We start from the raw sequence: 17,500 nt of genomic DNA, 5'->3' as shown, positions 1-17,500 counted from the left end.
CCTAAGTTGCAAGTGTAAAAGAGACTTTGTCAGGTTATACTGTGAGCCAGGCGGTCGTTCTCTCTCACAGGTCCTCTCTCTCCTCTCCTCTGCTCTGCTCTGCTCTCCTCTCCTCTGCTCTCCTCTCCTCTCCTCTCCTCTCCTCTCCTCTCCTCTCCTCTCCTCTCCTCTCCTCTCCTCTCCTCTGCTCTCCTCTCCTCTGCTCTCCTCTGCTCTCCTCTCCTCCTCTCCTCTCTCCTCCTCTCCTCTCTCCTCCTCTCCTCTCCTCTCCTCTCCTCTCCTCTCCTCTCCTCTCCTCTCCTCTCCTCTCCTCTCCTCTCCTCTGCTCTGCTCTGCTCTGCTCTGCTCTGCTCTCCTCTCTCCTCCTCTCCTCTCCTCTGCTCTGCTCTCCTCTCCTCTCTCCTCCTCTCCTCTCCTCTGCTCTCGTCCTCCCCTCTCCTCTGCTCTCCTCTCCTCTGCTCTCCTCTCCTCTCCTCTCCTCTGCTCTGCTCTGCTCTGCTCTGCTCTGCTCTCCTCTCCTCTCTCCTCCTCTCCTCTCCTCTGCTCTGCTCTCCTCTCCTCTCTCCTCCTCTCCTCTCCTCTGCTCTCGTCCTCCCCTCTCCTCTGCTCTCCTCTCCTCTGCTCTCCTCTCCTCTCTTCTCCTCTGCTCTCTTCTCCTCTGCTCTCCTCTCCTCTCCTCTCTCCTCCTCTCCTCTCCTCTCCTCTGCTCTCGTCCTCCCCTCTCCTCTGCTCTCCTCTCCTCTGCTCTCCTCTCCTCTCTTCTCCTCTCCTCTCCTCTCCTCTCCTCTGCTCTCCTCTCCTCTCCTCTCCTCTCTCCTCCTCTCCTCTCCTCTCCTCTGCTCTCGTCCTCCCCTCTCCTCTGCTCTCCTCTCCTCTCCTCTCTTCTCCTCTGCTCTCCTCTCCTCTGCTCTCCTCTCTCCATGTGCTCTCCATCCACCAGAGCTCCTCAGAACCATGCCAGCATCAAGCCTCCAAGTCCTCACTTCTCCATCTCCCGCTGTCCCACTCGTCTGTTCCGGTGCGTGCCATCATCCAGCCCTCCCAGGGGGAACAGGCGAGGGCCAGAGGGGGAGAGAGGATGGAAGGAGAGAAGATGGGATGGAGAGAAAGGGTGAGAGCAGGCATGATGGGAGAGAAGGGGGGGAGGGAGAGGGGCAGGGGTCGAGGGGAAGGAGAGAGTTGGGATGGAGGGTGAGGGAGAGAGGAGGGAGCGTTTACTCTATGCACCGTCCTGCCATGGTAAATTATTTGTGCCAACTTACTGACGGGCATAAACCTGATTCTGATTCTGATGGAGAGGGTGATGGAAAGTGGTTGGATGGAGGGTGAGGGAGAGAGGAGGGGTGGAGGGAGGGAGGGAGGAGGGCTGGAGGTTGAGGGCGACAGGGGATGGAGGGAGAGGGGGAGAATAAAGCGAGCTGAGAGCCATTAGGATTGTGACAAAGTTCATGAGTATATAATGGTGGTAAATGCGGCTCGGGTGCTGGGCGCTTTGTTCCCCAAAGTACAGAGAGCGTTTAATAGAATCTGATAGATAGACACCCGTCCTGGGCCTGGGGGGACAGGGGGGGGTACAGGGGGGGGGGGGGGGCGGGGGAGGGGCACCAACGCCTGTCCGCTCCCTCATCCAGATCTCTGCCGCTCCGACAGGAATCATTTGTCAATAATTGGCCGTGTCTGTCTCGTTAGGCGTGATAGCGCGCCGGCCCCCAGAATATCTGAAATGAGACTCTGGGCTGCACTGCCTGTGGAGGGAGATGTGGGCCCGTGATAGCGCCATTAAACGCTTAAGAAGGATTTTAGCTGAATTCACACAAAAGCTAAAATAGATAAATAAATAATGAAAAAGGGAGAGAGAGAGAGAAGAAGAAAAAAAGTGGAGCATCAACTGTCAAGCTGGTGATACAGACTTTAAGAAATCATTTGGGAGTGTAAAGAGATCAAAGATTAGTCTTATTGCCTCCTCAGCCATCTCCCATGTTAATTCGCTTACTCAAGCAATCGGGCAGACTTGCCCTGTCCCTGAGAGAGAGAGGGAGAGCGCGTGTGTGTGTGCGTATGTGTGAGAGAGTGAGTGAGCTGAGCATGTGTGTGTGTGTGTGTGTGTGTGCCCTAGCCCCATGGCCTTGGCTGCGTACTGCAAAATGCTTATAACAGCACCACAACTGTTCTCCAAATCACTTGTTCGTCCCAGAGTGTGTGGGTGTGTGTGGTTGTGCGTGTGTGTGGTTGTGCGTGTGTGTGGTTGTGCGTGTGTGTGGGATTCTGTCACCCCCGTATGGCACCTATTATCTCGTCCACTGAGGGGATTGGAATGTTCTAGAGATATTGTTGAATGTTCTATCTTACAAATATCTCCCAGCAGCTGACATTCATCTGATTGGCTAAACCCTGCATCACAGCCACATTCCACAGATCTTCTGTCCAATGGCTGGGAGAGGTTAGTACAGGATTGGACAGTAGAAAAGTCCAACCGCTTGAATCCTCAGCTTTGGTCTGGTCTGCTAGTTGTGGTAGCAGAGTCCTCCTGTATCAGATGGAGGATGGAGAGATAGTAGCTGGGCCCCTAGGCTTGCCCCCCCATCACACCACACACACACACACACACACACACACACACACACACACACACACACACACACACACACTGACCTTTCAGTCACCTATTCTACTTTGCATGGCTGTCCACTGCTTCCTTGTCATGCAAACAGGGGTGGACAGGTTCCTGGGAGGTTCCACTCTCCTCTCCTCCTCCCCCTCCCTCGACCCTCCCTCCCCCCTCTCTGCCCCCCCCCCCCCCCCCCATCTGACTCCATCCTCACTCCCCGTCTCCATCCATCCTCTCCCCCTCTACCTTCATCCGGCTGTCACCCCTCTCCCTTCATCCTCTCCCCCCCCCTCTGCCCTCCTCTGTGTTCCCTGTGCGGGGGGCTGTTCCAGAGGGTGCCCAGGGCTCTGGCGGGGGGACGGAGGCGGAAGCGTCCCGTGAATGCGTGGTCCATGCACAGTGTGCTTTGATTGGCTGGCTCGTGCAGTAGCTTCATAAGCCCAATGGACAGATCCAGGGAGTTGTCAGCAGTGAATACTTTATTTTCTCACTTCAGTCGTTGTAACCTTGATCAACCTAGCATTCTCAAGCTAAATGGACACCTGATCATATCTTCTCGACACAACAGTTCTTATTTCTGCTGCGGCTGTTTCCTGTATTTTCGAGAGTCAGGTGTGCATGTGTCCAACCACTCTAAAACCACATCGTTGAAGTGAGGGTAATACTGGAATCCTGCATTCATTATTAATCAAAAGATAGCACTTCTTTACTGGCTGCACACTTAGAGGACTGGGGCACAGGCTGAGGAGGGGGGGGGGGGTGAGGGTGAGGGTGAGGGTGCGGGGGGGGGTGCGTTAATATTCTCTTTCCTGGGAGAGTGTCTGTAAGTGAAGGAGACATGTATCGCTCTCAGGATCCTGATTTTATATCCCTTTCAGCTCATCTAAAATTTCCATTATTCACCACAAAAAGCCAAGCCAAGCCTTTTCAATATGACTCCCGGGCTAGGCTGTCCCGCCTCCTGCACACACACACACACACACAGACACACACACACACAGACACACATAATAGACAAAAACACACCCGTGCACATGGAGCTAAACACACATACACACACACAAAGAGAGAAACTCACGCGGATACGTGGATTCACACGCACACACACACACACACACACACACAGGCCTGCATACAGGCACAGAGGCACGCACACACTCTTCAACCAGCCCAACGCCGTTATTAATCACCTCTATCAGTCCCTCACATCTCCTGCTATTTGCTGTTTAATCACTAAAATAATATGCGGGGGGGGTTGCATGGGCCTGTTACCGTGGCGACCAAATGGAAAAGGTCAGTGTGAGTTTATCTTATCAGCGATAGGGAACGGTTACTAATTACAGATAGGTACTAGCAGAGCTCCATCCACACACAGCCCCTGCCTTTCTACACTATCAGCAAGCCACGCTGGCCTGATATTACACTTATCTACACAGACATCCACACTGGCACACCTTGGCCTGGGTCTGGGTCTTAGTCTAGGCCGCACTCTCAGGCTGGTTCTCGTCTCGTCCAGTTCAGTCCAGTTCAGATGATAGGAGAAGTAAGCTTTGTGTTGTCACTGCTTTGTGAGGGAACCTGGAAGGAGACAGTGGTCATGTGACGCAGCATGGCTCCTATTGGACGATCGTGACCTGTGGAGCAGGACTGTGATTCCAGCTCCCAGGGTAGGGTTGTGATATATCCCTGTTGGAGGATAAATCACAAACATCCCACTGGTGACTAATGGAGGCTGAAATCGTTTAATTTATCAGCAATAAGTAATTATTATGAAAACAGTTGTCATAATGGCATGTTTCACAAGTCACTGTTTATATGTATGTTACAGAGAGCTAAATGGGTGAGAAACAATTGGCTAATGTATGGATATGGGGTTTGTGTTTATGTGGTGTATGTATATATATATACATGTATATAGTGTTTTTGTGTGATTGGTGTGTATAGAATGTGTATAAAATCATATATAGGGTGTGTGTATGTGTGGACTGTACTTGGTGTGTGTATGGGTGTATGTGCATATGGTGCGTGTGCGTTTGTATAGTGTACATGGTGTGTGTAGATGTGGTGTGTGTGTATTGCTGCGTGTCTGTGTGTGTGTGTGTGTGTGTGTGTGTGGGAGCACACAAGCCTGTGTTTCTCTGCACCCTTCCATTTATCATGTTTGACATTTGGCTGTAGTCCCCCCCTATCTCCCCATCATCTGAGAGGAGCACATTTTTCCCATCAGAAAATCCCGAAGTGACTTCCTACGTTGGAGGGGGTGCTGATACTACCCGCTCACTAGCCAGAGATACACAGATCTGAGTACATCTTCTCTGGGCCGCTCTCTGTCTCTCTCTCTCTCTCTCTCTCTCTCTCTCTCTCTCTCTCTCTCTCTCTCTCTCTCTCTCTCTCTCTCTCTCTCCCTCCCTCCCTCCCTCCCTCCCTCCCTCCCTCCCTCCCTCCCTCCCTCCCTCCCTCCCTCCCTCCCTCCCTCCCTCCCTCCCTCCCTCCCTCCCTCCCTCCCTCCCTCCCTCCCTCCCTCCCTCCCCTAACAGGGATGTTATCGGTGCAGTGAGGGCTGCAGTGATGCCCTGCCTCTTCCTTTGCTGATCCCATCCATGCAGTGGTGGTTATATTTAACTAGCCCCCCCTGCTATCTCCCTGCATCCCTGCTCTGCAGGCTCAGATGAGCTATCACACAGACCCTCGCTGGGATCTCGGGAGCGCTGCTTCTTCCTATTTATCTTATTTGAAACCATGTGACACGAGGTGATAGATAACATTCCGACTGCCACAGTGCTGCGTGTCCCTCCTACACCTTCTCATCTAGTCTGGTCTTACAGCCTCTCTCTCTCTCTCTCTCTCTCTCTCTCTCTCTCTCTCTCTCTCTCTCTCTCTCTCTCTCTCTCTCTCTCTCTACCTCTCTCTCTCTCTCTCTCTACCTCTCTCTCTCTCTCTCTCTCTACCTCTCTCTCTCTCTCTCTCTCTCTCTCTCTACCTCTCTCTCTCTCTCTCTCTCTCTCTCCCTCTCTCTCTACCTCTCTCTCTCTCTACCTCTCTCTCTCTCTACCTCTCTCTCTCTCTCTCTCTACCTCTCTCTCTCTCTCTCTCTACCTCTCTCTCTCTCTCTCTCTCTCTCCCTTTACCTCTCTCTCTCTCTCTCTCTCTCTACCTCTCTCTTTCTCTTTCTCTCTCTCTCTCTCTCTCTTACTCTCTCTTTCTCTTTCTCTCTCTCCTTCTTCTATATAGGTTTATCTATCATTTCAAGTCTCCCTCTTTGTCTCTCATTCTCTATCTTCATCCCTCTTTTCCTTCACCCCCCCCCCCCCTCCCCCAAAATAGTGGTAATGGTTGGTGCTGGTGACCTGGGGGTCATGGTTGGTGCTGGTGACCTGGGGGTCATGGTTGGTGCTGGTGACCTGGGGGTCATGGTTGGTGCTGGTGACCTGGGGGTCATGGTTGGTGCTGGTGACCTGGGGGTCATGGTTGGTGCTGGTGACCTGGGGGTCATGGTTGGTGCTGGTGCGCTGGGGGTCATGGTTGGGGCTGGTGTCCTGGGGGTCATGGTTGGTGCTGGTGCGCTGAGGATTTGTCTCCACAGTAGAGACGTTTTTATGTGCTTTTAGGATGCCTCATTAAGTCATAACCATTACGGAAGCTTCATAAAACCGCCTTAACCTTTAATTACGATCACAGACGGCATACGTAATTATCATGACTTCCTCTTCCGCAAAACCGCACTTTTCAACCCGCACATCTTCAAAACAGCACCCCCCCTCTTCCTCCCACCTCTCCACTTCCCTGTCTCTCCTTTTCCCTCTGTTCCTCTCTCCCCTCTCTCTACTCTTGCACAAGCGATGCAATGTCTGTTCTCTCTCTCTCTCTCTCTGGTGGGTTTAGTCTCTGCAGCCAGCAGAGGTGTGTGTGTGTGTGTGTAGATGGGCAGGGTAGAAGTTCTCTCTCAGAAGAGTTCAGACGAGGTCCCAGGGTCAACACTCCGATAAGACGACTGAGCCGAAGGGCAGCGCGCTTCAAACGGGGAGAGGGAGGATCGGAGGAGGAGAGAGGAGTGGACGAGGGGAGGGGGAGAGAGGACGAGGGAGAGAGAGAGGAGTGGTCAGGAGAGGAGAGGAGGGGGAGGAAGTGTCTGTGTTTTGTCAGAACGCGTGTGAGGTGATGGAAGGAGCGACGGACAGGAGAGACTTCTCTCCTCTGCATACCACCGGACTCACTCCACCCAGAACCATTTCTTTATTCAAGGTTGAGATCAAGGAGACAAGCAGAAAACCATCACAAAAACACACACTCACCCCACCCACCCACACAGGATTTGACTCATTCGCTCACGGGCCTGCCAAGAGGCTGGCGTGGCTCAGTTGCAGGCCTGATACTTCCTGCTCCTCCAGAGGTAACAGGATGTGACGTCACAATGTGAGGATGCAGTAGTGAGACAGGGACAGGAAACCGAACGTGTCCCACCAGTGAGTCAGCTGGTGCGGACCGGCCCCGACAGACGCAGGCTGGGAGTCCGAACGGCGTGCTTCGACTAACCTGAACAAACATGAAACTCGTCTAAACAATGGAATTTGAGATAGAAATGATATTCATATCTGAAGATCCTGTCTAAATAACCTGTCTTTCCCTCCATAAGCCCTCCTCCTCCCCTCCAGGGCCCATGGAGGTCCGTGTGAGAAACTCTCATGTGTTGATCCAAGGACGTCTCCTATCTACCAGGAGCAAGATAGATAGAGGAGCAACAATGTGTCTTATATCTCTGGCTGGAGATGGCTGTGAGAATGGCCTCAGATTGGCTAGACTTGAAATCCATTGACCTTGTCAGTGTGTGCGTGCGTGTGCGTGCGTGTCCGAAAGTAACAGTGGAAAGAGTTTTGTGTTTGTGTGTGTAAGAAAGAGAGCTTGTCCCTCCGGAATCCCTCTCTAATTCTGTATTTTCTGCCTACCCCCTACATTACAGTCCCAGCGTTCGTCCACGTGGGAAACAGAAGATTGAATATAGATTCTGTTTGATAGTAATGACTCAAATGTAAACAAATCTGTTGGGGCCGAATATACCTCAAAATCCATGCCCACATAGTTCACTAAGTGTGTGTGTGTGTGTGTGTGTGACTGGGGGAGTGTGTGTGTGCCTGAGACAGTGTGGTTGTGCGATGGAGAGAGAGTGTGTGTGTATGTCTCACTGAAAGTGTGTGTGTGTTTGTGTGTATGCCAGTGTCTGTCAGAACACCCACTCTGTTGCTCTGCTGGCTGTTGGCTTGAGGAGTGGAAGAGAGAGATATGAAGGGGTTCAATAAGTAGTTGATTCAGCGTCCCCCCACCCCCCCACCCCCCACCCCCCAGAGGTTCTTGGGATGGTGGGAAAGTTCAAATCTGCTGCTATTTTCTATCTTTTATCAGACGGCTTATCGCGTCTGCATGCCTGCCTTCTGTAGTCCAGGGTCTCTGTTCAAACTGCCTGGCAACTCCTCTCCTCCCTCCCCACCCCTCTCTCTCTCTCTCTCTCTCTCTCTCTCTCTCTCTCTCTCTCTCTCTCTCTCTCTCTCTCTCTCTCTCTCTCACTCCCCAATCCTCTCCTTCTTCTGTCTCTCTCCTCCTTCCACCAGTCTTTTCCTCCTCTCTTCCTTCCGTCTCTTTCTCATCACACTCCTCCCTGTGTGGCACACACACGCACACGTAGATACATCCATAGCCTGGTCTTGCCATGGATGTGAGATGTCCTTGAGTGAGACAGACATCTTTGTCTGCAATGGTGACTTTGTTTAATGAGGTGCCAAAGAAGACATCTGTAAGACTGGGTGAACATAAGTGTGTGGATGTGTGCACGTGTGTGTGTGCATGGGTGTGTGTGCATGGGTGTGTGTCCAGGGAGGAGGTAACCTCATATATAAAGATAGGAGTGTATTGATTTAATACATTATCATGATCATGTATTAGATTATGGAGTGAATCATTCAGCTCTGACTATCACAATAAAGTCATTTGTTGTTCAGTGATGACACCTGCTGTAGTGCCATTGGTTAATCCACAGGGTTCAAAGGTTTCAAGCAACTACCTCTCCCTGGGTAGTGTGTCTGCCCCAGACTACCTCTCTCTCCCTGGGTAGTGTGTGTGCCCCAGACTACCTCTCTCTCCCTGGGTAGTGTGTGTGCCCCAGACTACCTCTCTCTCCCTGGGTAGTGTGTGTGCCCCAGACTACCTCTCTCTCCCTGGGTAGTGTGTCTGCCCCAGACTACCTCTCTCTCCCTGGGTAGTGTGTGTGCCCCAGACTACCTCTCTCTCCCTGGGTAGTGTGTCTGCCCCAGACTACCTCTCTCTCCCTGGGTAGTGTGTCTGCCCCAGACTACATCTCTCTCCCTGGGTAGTGTGTGTGCCCCAGACTACCTCTCTCTCCCTGGGTAGTGTGTGTGCCCCAGACTACCTCTCTCTCCCTGGGTAGTGTGTGTGCCCCAGACTACCTCTCTCTCCCTGGGTAGTGTGTGTGCCCCAGACTACCTCTCTCTCCCTGGGTAGTGTGTGTGCCCCAGACTACCTCTCTTTCTCCCTGGGTAGTATGCCCCAGACTACCTCTCTCTCCCTGGGTAGTGTGTGTGCCCCAGACTACCTCTCTCTCCCTGGGTAGTGTGTGTGCCCCAGACTACCTCTCTCTCCCTGGGTAGTGTGTGTGCCCCAGCCCTATGTCTCCACAGGACCATTATCAGGGAGACAGTGCTGCTCATTAAGGAGTTAATTTTCTCTGTCCTATCTCTGATTAGTATAGTGAACCTAAAGCACTGTGAATTCTTTAAATTTTCTACCCGGTTATCAAAAAGAGAGGAAAAGAGGAATAGGGGGATATTTAATCGTTTAAGTAGTCTTCGTGGGGAACTGTTTTTTATTCTCTCTCTCTCTTTCCCTCTCTCTGTCCTCTCTCTCTCTCTCTTTCTCTATCTCTCTCTCGTAGTCCATCCCCCCGCCTGCCTCTATCTCTTCCTGACTCCCTCCCTCTCTCTCTTTTTGCTCTTCCCAGCAATGTAAAGAAATCCTGCTGAAGCCAGCCCTGCTCAGTAATTCCGTTTTTTAAAGCATGGAGAGAGAAAAAAAAAAAAAAAGAAAAAAAAAAAAAAGACTTGATGAAATTCCACTATCAGCTCCGAACCAATATGCAAAATATCTCTCTGGAAATCAAATAGCTATTATGTTTTCATTTCCACGTCGGCGTATTTGCTTAATGAAGAGGAGACAGATCAGACCGGCAGAGAGAGTCTGCAGGAGACGATAACCAGCCCGGCTCGCAGCTATGCGCGCAGTGACGCTCCCAGTCACAGCGCTTTTTCACAGAAAGAGAGAAGGAGGGGTGGGGTGGAAGGGAGGGGAAAAGGATAGAGGTGGGAAGGGGGAGTAGGAGAGAGATAGAAAGAGAGAGAGAGACAGAGGGAGAGAGGAAGAAGAGAGAGAGAGAGAGACAGAGGGAGAGAGTAAGAGATAGAGAAAGAGAGAGAGACAGAGGGAGAGAGAGAGGAAAAGAGAGAGAGAGACAGAGGGAGAGAGAGAGGAAGAGAGAGACAGAGGGAGAGAGGAAGAGAGAGAGAGACAGAGGGAGAGAGATAGAAAGAGAGAGACAGAGGGAGAGAGATAGAAAGAGAGAGACAGAGGGAGAGAGATAGAAAGAGAGAGACAGAGGGAGAGAGATAGAAAGAGAGAGACAGAGGGAGAGAGATAGAAAGAGAGAGACAGAGGGAGAGAGATAGAAAGAGAGAGACAGAGGGAGAGAGATAGAAAGAGAGAGACAGAGGGAGAGAGATAGAAAGAGAGAGACAGAGGGAGAGAGAGAGGAAAAAAGACGGGGCCAGATAGACACGCGTGCTGACGGGGGAAAGAGGGGATGGAGGGAGATAGATGGAGAAAGAACGAGAGAGCGAAGCGGAGGGAGAGAGGGAGAGGCAGAGAGGCAGAGAGTCTGAGAGAGAGAGAGAGAGAGAGAGAGAGAGAGAGAGAGAGAGAGAAAGAGAGGGAGAGAGGGAAAGAGGGGATACGGCAAAGCAGAAATGGACGTCTGAATGAACAGGCGGGATGTGGAGGGAGAGAAGGGCGATGATGAAGGGATCAAATGAAGAGAAGAAGAAGAAGAGGCGGGGGACGGTGTGTCCGGGAATTTGACTCGTTGGTGATTAAAGTCCCGCTGGGTGGGGTGGGACTGTGTTTGAAGGGGTTCTGTTTGAAGTCCCCCCCCCCACACACACACACACCCACCCCCACCTCCACCTTCCAATCCCCTCTATTCCCCCCACGTGGAAATCACGGGGCTGGCCTTATCATCCTATGCTAATCACTCATTATCATAAGTATTCTAATCACCCGTCTGTGTGATTTCAGGGACGGCAGTGTGACAGGTTGAGCAGCTGATTGCTCCTTGTTATGTTCCAGCTTGGGTTTAGTCGGTGTGTGTTTGCTGTCACACTCCTACCCTGCCAGGCATGGCCGAACACTTCTCCAGGAGAACGGACCCGCGGAACATTCGGAATCCGAGCACGTTCTCCGAACGTTCTGTGTTCGGTTGTGCCGGATTGTTTGGGGCCTGCGTGGCATTCCTCCACCCTTCCGATCCTTCGACCCATTCATCCTTCCATTCTTCCATCCATCCATCCATCCATCCATCCCGTCTTACATTTACAGTTAGTTATTTAGCAGACGCTCTTATCCAGAGCGACCTACAGTAAGTACAGGGACATTATCCCGTGAAGTGCCTTGCCCAAGGACACAACGTCATTTGGCACAGCGATCCAGCAACCTTCTGTTTACTAGCCCGACTCCCTCACCGCTCAGCCGTCTGACTCCATCTTCTATCCATCCATCAATCCATCCATCCATCCACCCTTCTGTCCCTCTGTCCTTCCGTCCTCAGCTGGTTGAGGGAGGCTGGACAGATCAGCCCAGAGGCCGTGAGGCTTATCGGTCTTGTCACCGTGGTGACAACCATCGTCACGTGCCTCCTGCCTCCTGTGGCGCCCAACACCCCAGTGCACCCTGGGTACTCCATCACTGCGGCAGATTTGGAGATCTGCAGCGTGATCAATAACTTCCCTGAGATTTTCCGATCCGAAAAATCTATACGTTGGCCAGGAATAATGGATGTTGTCATTAGCAGCTGGGGTCAGATGATCTGTTTCATATAAATATGAATTCTGATACATTTTCGGAAAATAATCCTGATTCTGTTTAAAGAATTCTTCCCATATTTTCTGGTCAACCCCTCTTGACCAGTTATCAAAGACATGTTTAAACCAGGAAGTACGAGTTCCATAGTGATTGGTTATTGCTCTCACTCTGATCCGTGAGTGGCTGCTCTTGAACATGTAACTCAATGTCAGGTAGCAGAACTTCGCTCTCAAGAGAACACACCAAAGAGCTTCTGTCTTACGCACACACACATAGACACTCACAGGCACACGCACACACACACACTGTCCACACATATACTCCTTTTAAGGTTTCTATCTCAAGTCTTTGTGCGATTACTGGATATAAGAGAGCTCCTACTCTCTCTCTTTCTCTCTCTCTCTCTCTCTCTTTCTCTCTCTCTCTCTCTCTCTCTCTCTCTCTCTCTCTCTCTCTCTCTCTCTCTCTCTCTCTCTCTCTCTCTCTCTCTCTCGCCAGAGTGTTTGCGGCGTGGGTGAGACGGGTGTCTGTGCGGCTGTTTAATCAGACTAGTTGAGCAGGCAGGTTTGATGTGTTGTCTCTGTGTTTAATCACCGTGTGCTGAGCGCCCAGCTAATAAAGCTGTATCTGCTCCTCCTTCATCAGTGGCTGCTTTGTTCTGCTGAGGGCCTGCCGGTGGCGGTGCTAGCCTCCGCCTGCTCCTCTCCTCCTCTGTCCCTGCTCTCCTCCTCTCTCCTCTCCTCCTGCTTCCCTGCTTTCGACTCCTCTCTCTTCTCTCCTCCTCCTCCTCCTCTACTCTCCTCCTCTCTCCTCCTCTCTGCTGTCTCCTCTATTCTATTCTCCTCCTCCTCCTCCTCTCTCCTCCTCTCTGCAGTCTCCTCTCTTCTACTCTCCTCCTCCTCCTCCTCCTCCTCATCTTCCTCCTCCTCCTCCTCCTCCTCCTCCTCCTCTTCCTCCTCCTCCTCCTCCTCCTCCTCCTCCTCCTCCTCCTCCTCCTCCTCCTCCTCCTCCTCCCCCTCCCCTCCTCCTCTCTGCTGTCTCCTCTCTTCTCTTCTCCTCCTCACGTTTCTACTCCTCTTTCCCTCTCTCTTGTCCTCCTGTGTTATTTGATGTACAGGTACGCTCTCCATGGGTTACAACGTGCCAGTCTGGGTACATGCTGTGTTCTCTAGACAGTCACAAAAATAACTGTTTCTTTAATTCCTTTCTTTTTTTGAGTAGTTCTATCCTATTCGATATCAGACAGTGTGAAATAATGAATGAGGTTATAACTTTTAAAAGGGCAAATGAAGTAGAGTGTAGTGTACTTACAGTATCAAATAGCCTCGAGGAAAAGATGGAGAGAAGAGAATGTTTCTGCCTGAATAGGAAAGGAAAGGAGAAACTTTTTTCCGGACCATTTGATGTGTGAAAGCAGTGATGCGGAGATCGATTCATTAAACCAGAACTGGAATGAGAAAGAAATCATAATTCAAACTTACATTTTAAACACGAAATGTAATTGGAATTTAATACAGAGAAGTCCCTTTGTACAATTATGATTAAAGGAAAATTAATTGTATGAAAATGTCTTCACAGATACAGAAAATTAGATCAAGCAAAGCTCCGCGACATAGACCTTGTTCTAAAAATATTGTGCACTGTATCGATCTTTTTTTTTTTTTTATGAAGGTCCAAATCTAACTGTGTTAATTTTATCTGAAATTACAGTGAAGCATGCAGGCGTGGAAGTTGAAATTAGCCTAAAGATGTTTCATTTACAAAGACAGAAACACTTTGTCAGCCGCCGATTGTTTCCAAGCATTATCTTCGGCCGCTTTTAATTGCTTTGGAAGTGAAATTAACAGAATTAGAAAAATTGCTTTTCCATTTTTCTACAAGCCTCTTTATTCACGCATATTGTTGTGTGCTTTGTATAGATTATAGACCCCTTTGTTCTGCCAGTGTAAATATATACGCCCCCAGTCACGGCTTTGACTCAGAACAATCCCTCTATGTTCATCACTGCACAAATGGAAATTAATTTACAAACTGTCTTAGTAAAAAGAAGAAAAAAAACATTTCATCATGTGTTAATTTCACTAAGATTAAGTTGTTTAGGTTTAGATTTGATGTGAACGGTTTCACTGGACCCTTCACTTTCAAAACAGGACTATTGTGTGTGTGCGCGTGTCTCTGTGTGTGTGTATGTGCACACGCACACATACAGCCTCTCTAATCCTCTTAAATGAACAGTTCCTGGATTGAACAGTTGATCTAGCTGGTGTCCAGACAGACATGCTCCTGGGCTCTTGAACCACCATGATTCTGGTACCACTGAGCCGTACATGTGTGTGGCTATTCACAGATGTCTGAGTGTGTATTGTTCTTGTGTGTGTGTGTGTGTGTCAGAGGTTGCAAAAGCAGGTAAGTCGAGAGAGCTACTTCTAGGATGACATAGATGCTGAGTTGATAAGTAGCCTTGATGAAAAGTATTCATTTTTTCTTTCTTCCCCCTCCCCCCTTCCCCCAATTTTGAGTGACGCTTCAGACCACGGGCGATAAAATTATATGTACAAAATAACTTGCTCTATTATTCTGTTTTAATTTACCCTCCGGCAGGCTTAAGTGGTGCAGCACTATAATTGGAATGGTCAGGGATTATTGAAATGTAATATGATAAATATCTTCTGGGACTTAATCACTCTTTCAGCTGTAACTAGAGGTGGGATCTGTCAGGCCTTGAGTTGGATTGTGGAGCTAAGCCTTTTACATTTTTCCCAAACGAAATAAATGATCAAACCTTGTTAAGTCAAAAATATGATAGCATTTGGGGAATTTAGTTCTTTCTTTAGCGACACACAAAAGCGCTATGTTTATCCGGCAGCATTTTAATTTCTTCTATTTTAGACTCTTAATTACACAAAGCAAAATTACAGTTTTATTATCAATGGTGATGAAGCTATGGAATGACATGAAATGTGGTTGATTAGTTGATTGATTGAATGATTGATTATACAGTGAGTGACTGTTGCTCGGTTCCTCCTCTTGAAGGTTCTATCGGTGATCTGATTGGCGGCGAGGAAAATCCACCTGACGACGTCAGCCTATCAGGAGAGGAAGGCGGGCCCTCTGACCCTGAGGATTCCGTGGAGTGTGACAGTTCCAGCCCCCCTCCTTATACACCACAGTACCATGAAGGTAACGTCTTCCACCACACATACACACTCTCCCCTATACCATCCTACCAGGAAACCAAACTATAAATGTTGTTCCAGGATGTTTTAAGGTCGAACGTCTCTTTCATCTCTAGTAATGCTGCCACCCCTCCAAGCCCTTCTGTAGTGGTGCTCGCAGTCCCATATCACATACTCTCTTTTAACTTTTAGTACGTACTGCAGCTGCCCCTTAGAAAGTATGTACCGTTGCATGCAGTAGGGATACAATTGAGCCATACAACCCCCTTTGTAACATTGCGCCTTGAACTTTGACCCTCCTGTTCATACATCTGTCACAGTTCGTGGGCCAACGTTTGAAGAAGAAAAAATGTGGTGTTACATGAATCACCTCGGAGATATAAAAAACACACAGTTGCAGAGGCACAAGTGCTATCGGAGGGCGACCAGGAGAGCTCTGCTGATAGGTTATGACTTTGTAATGTATGTCATTCAGTCTATCTTCCACTGCACAGAGGTTCGTAGGTTAGAATAGCCAGAAAAGCATGCTGGCTTGCATAATTCAAAATGCGACCCAGCGCAGCAGGAAATGCTTGTGTTTTGCCACACTGTTTTTGAGCGTGTATGAGGACAAACAACATGTTTTTATGGCAGACTAAATAGTATGGGTATGGGGATTTCTTTGCTAGCCATGACAGTTTGTCACCCCTCAAGCAACCAGGGAACCATTTCAGGGAAGTGAAGTGCCCAGCTAACTGTAGGAAGTGAGGTGACAGGCTCAGGTGAGGGCTTTTGTGTTCAGGTTTGCGGTTTGGCAGCGCTGGAACGAGTCCCATACGAGTGGAAAGAAGGATAAGTAGAGAGGTTGGCTCGGAAAAACAGTAACATGCTACAGTTACTTGGGGCTGTCTGGATAACAGTAACAGGAAGGTCTGGACAATTTACTGCTTTCAGATCAACGCTCGGAGCAAAGGGGAACATGGGCAAGTCTGGGCATAGGATGTTTATGTGATTGATTAGCAAACTGACATGGAACCCGAATCTATTAATGATCAAACATGGGGGTCATATGGCTGAGAGGTTAGGGAATCGGGCTATTAATCAGAAGCCGTCCCAAAAAATGCTGATGTGTCCTTGGGCAAGGCACTTCACCCTACTTTCCTCAGGGGGAATGTCCCTGTACTTACTGTAAGTCGCTCTGGATAAGAGCGTCTGCTAAATGGCTAAATGTAAATGTAAATATCGGCGTAGGAAACACTTCTTGTCAGGCTTTCTGTATGTAAGGGTCCTGGTTCTCTTCCCCGTGGGCGTAGCAGTGGTACCCCCTCCTCCCCTCCCCAGGCGCGCTCCGTCGTGGCAGAGTTTGGAATCGTATTCTCTCGACTTATTCACGTTTCCTCCACTTCTCTTTTCTTGTTATCTTGAAAATTCGTGCTCTTGTGAAATTTGGGGCTGGAGTGATAAGAATGTGTGGGTCGGCCTGGGTGATAAACCCATGGAGAATCTGTCAGGTGTTAATCGACAGACTAGATTAGAGATTACCCAGGTCCTCAATGTGTGTGTGTGTGTGTCTGTGTGTGTGTGTGAGAGAGAGTGTGTGTGAATATGTGCACATGAGTATATCTTATTTGTAGGGGTGTGTGTATGTGTGCACATGAGGCTGTCTGTAGCTGTGTGAATGTATATTGGGGGGCCTTAGATGAACGGGATTACATACAGGCCATACAGGACAGGCTGTGGTGCTGTTGTGTGGAGCAGAGCGCCAAGTGTTTGTGTGGATCTGTCTAGCTCTCTTTCTCTCTCCCCCCCCCTCTCTTTCTCTCTCTCTCTCTCTCTCTCTCTCTCTCTCTCTCTCTCTCTCTCTCTCTCTCTCTCTCTCTCTCTCTCTCTCTCTCTCTCTCCCTCTCTCTCCCACTCTCACTGTCTCTGTCTTTGTCTCTCTCTCTCAGTCCAGTTCAGTATGCTTCATTGGCACGACAGGTCGGGTTGAGCGGTATTGCCAAAGCAGTCCATATTGAATGGACATTTTAAGATATATCTCTCTCTCTCTCTTTCTCTCTCTCTGTCTTTCTTTCTCTGTCTCTGTCTCTGTCTCTGTCTCTCTCTCTCTCTCTCTCTCTCTCTCTCTCTCTCTCTCTCTCTCTCTCTCTCTCTCTCTCTCTCTCTCTCTCTCTCTCTGTCTCTCTCTGTCTCTCTCTCTCTCTCTGTCTCTCTCTGTCTCTCTCTCTGTCTCTCTCTCTCTCTGTCTCTCTCTCTGTCTCTCGCTCTGTCTCTCTCTCTGTCTCTCTCTCTGTCTCTCTGTCCCTCTCTCGTCCCCGGCAGCTCCAGGGTTGCCGGGTGCTGCTGCTATCAAGGCTCTGTATAGCAGGCGTGTTTGACCAACCTGCTCTTTCAACCCTGGATCAATAGTAGGTCTTTATCAGTCCAGCGTGGGCTAATAAAGACTAGCTGCCTTATCCTCCATCTGGGAGACAGAGACACAGCAGATAAACCCGCAGCCACTCTGGAAAGAAAAACACCTTGGAGCGGCACCCCGGCTGAGAACACACACGCTCATTCAAACCACACAATGGGCCTCGGTGGAAGCTACGTGTACGCTACG

General features: G+C 49.7%; 1 protein-coding gene across 2 annotated transcripts in view; it reads left to right on the top strand.

Annotated features, from left to right (window-relative positions):
* zfpm1 (zinc finger protein, FOG family member 1) overlaps nucleotides 1-17,500 on the top strand; it is a 58,017-nt gene that overhangs the window by 12,053 nt on the left and 28,464 nt on the right. For both annotated transcript variants that reach the window (XM_084672621.1, XM_084672620.1), the window contains exon 2: nucleotides 14,777-14,923. In XM_084672621.1, the coding sequence (XP_084528747.1) occupies nucleotides 14,777-14,923 (147 nt within the window). The remainder of the gene's footprint in view (nucleotides 1-14,776; nucleotides 14,924-17,500) is intronic.

The sequence above is a fragment of the Hypomesus nipponensis genome, chromosome 14 (assembly GCF_054491055.1).
Source record: "Hypomesus nipponensis isolate SF chromosome 14, ASM5449105v1, whole genome shotgun sequence".
Classification (NCBI taxonomy): Eukaryota; Metazoa; Chordata; class Actinopteri; order Osmeriformes; family Osmeridae; genus Hypomesus; species Hypomesus nipponensis.
This window is presented reverse-complemented; position numbering and strand designations above follow the sequence as displayed.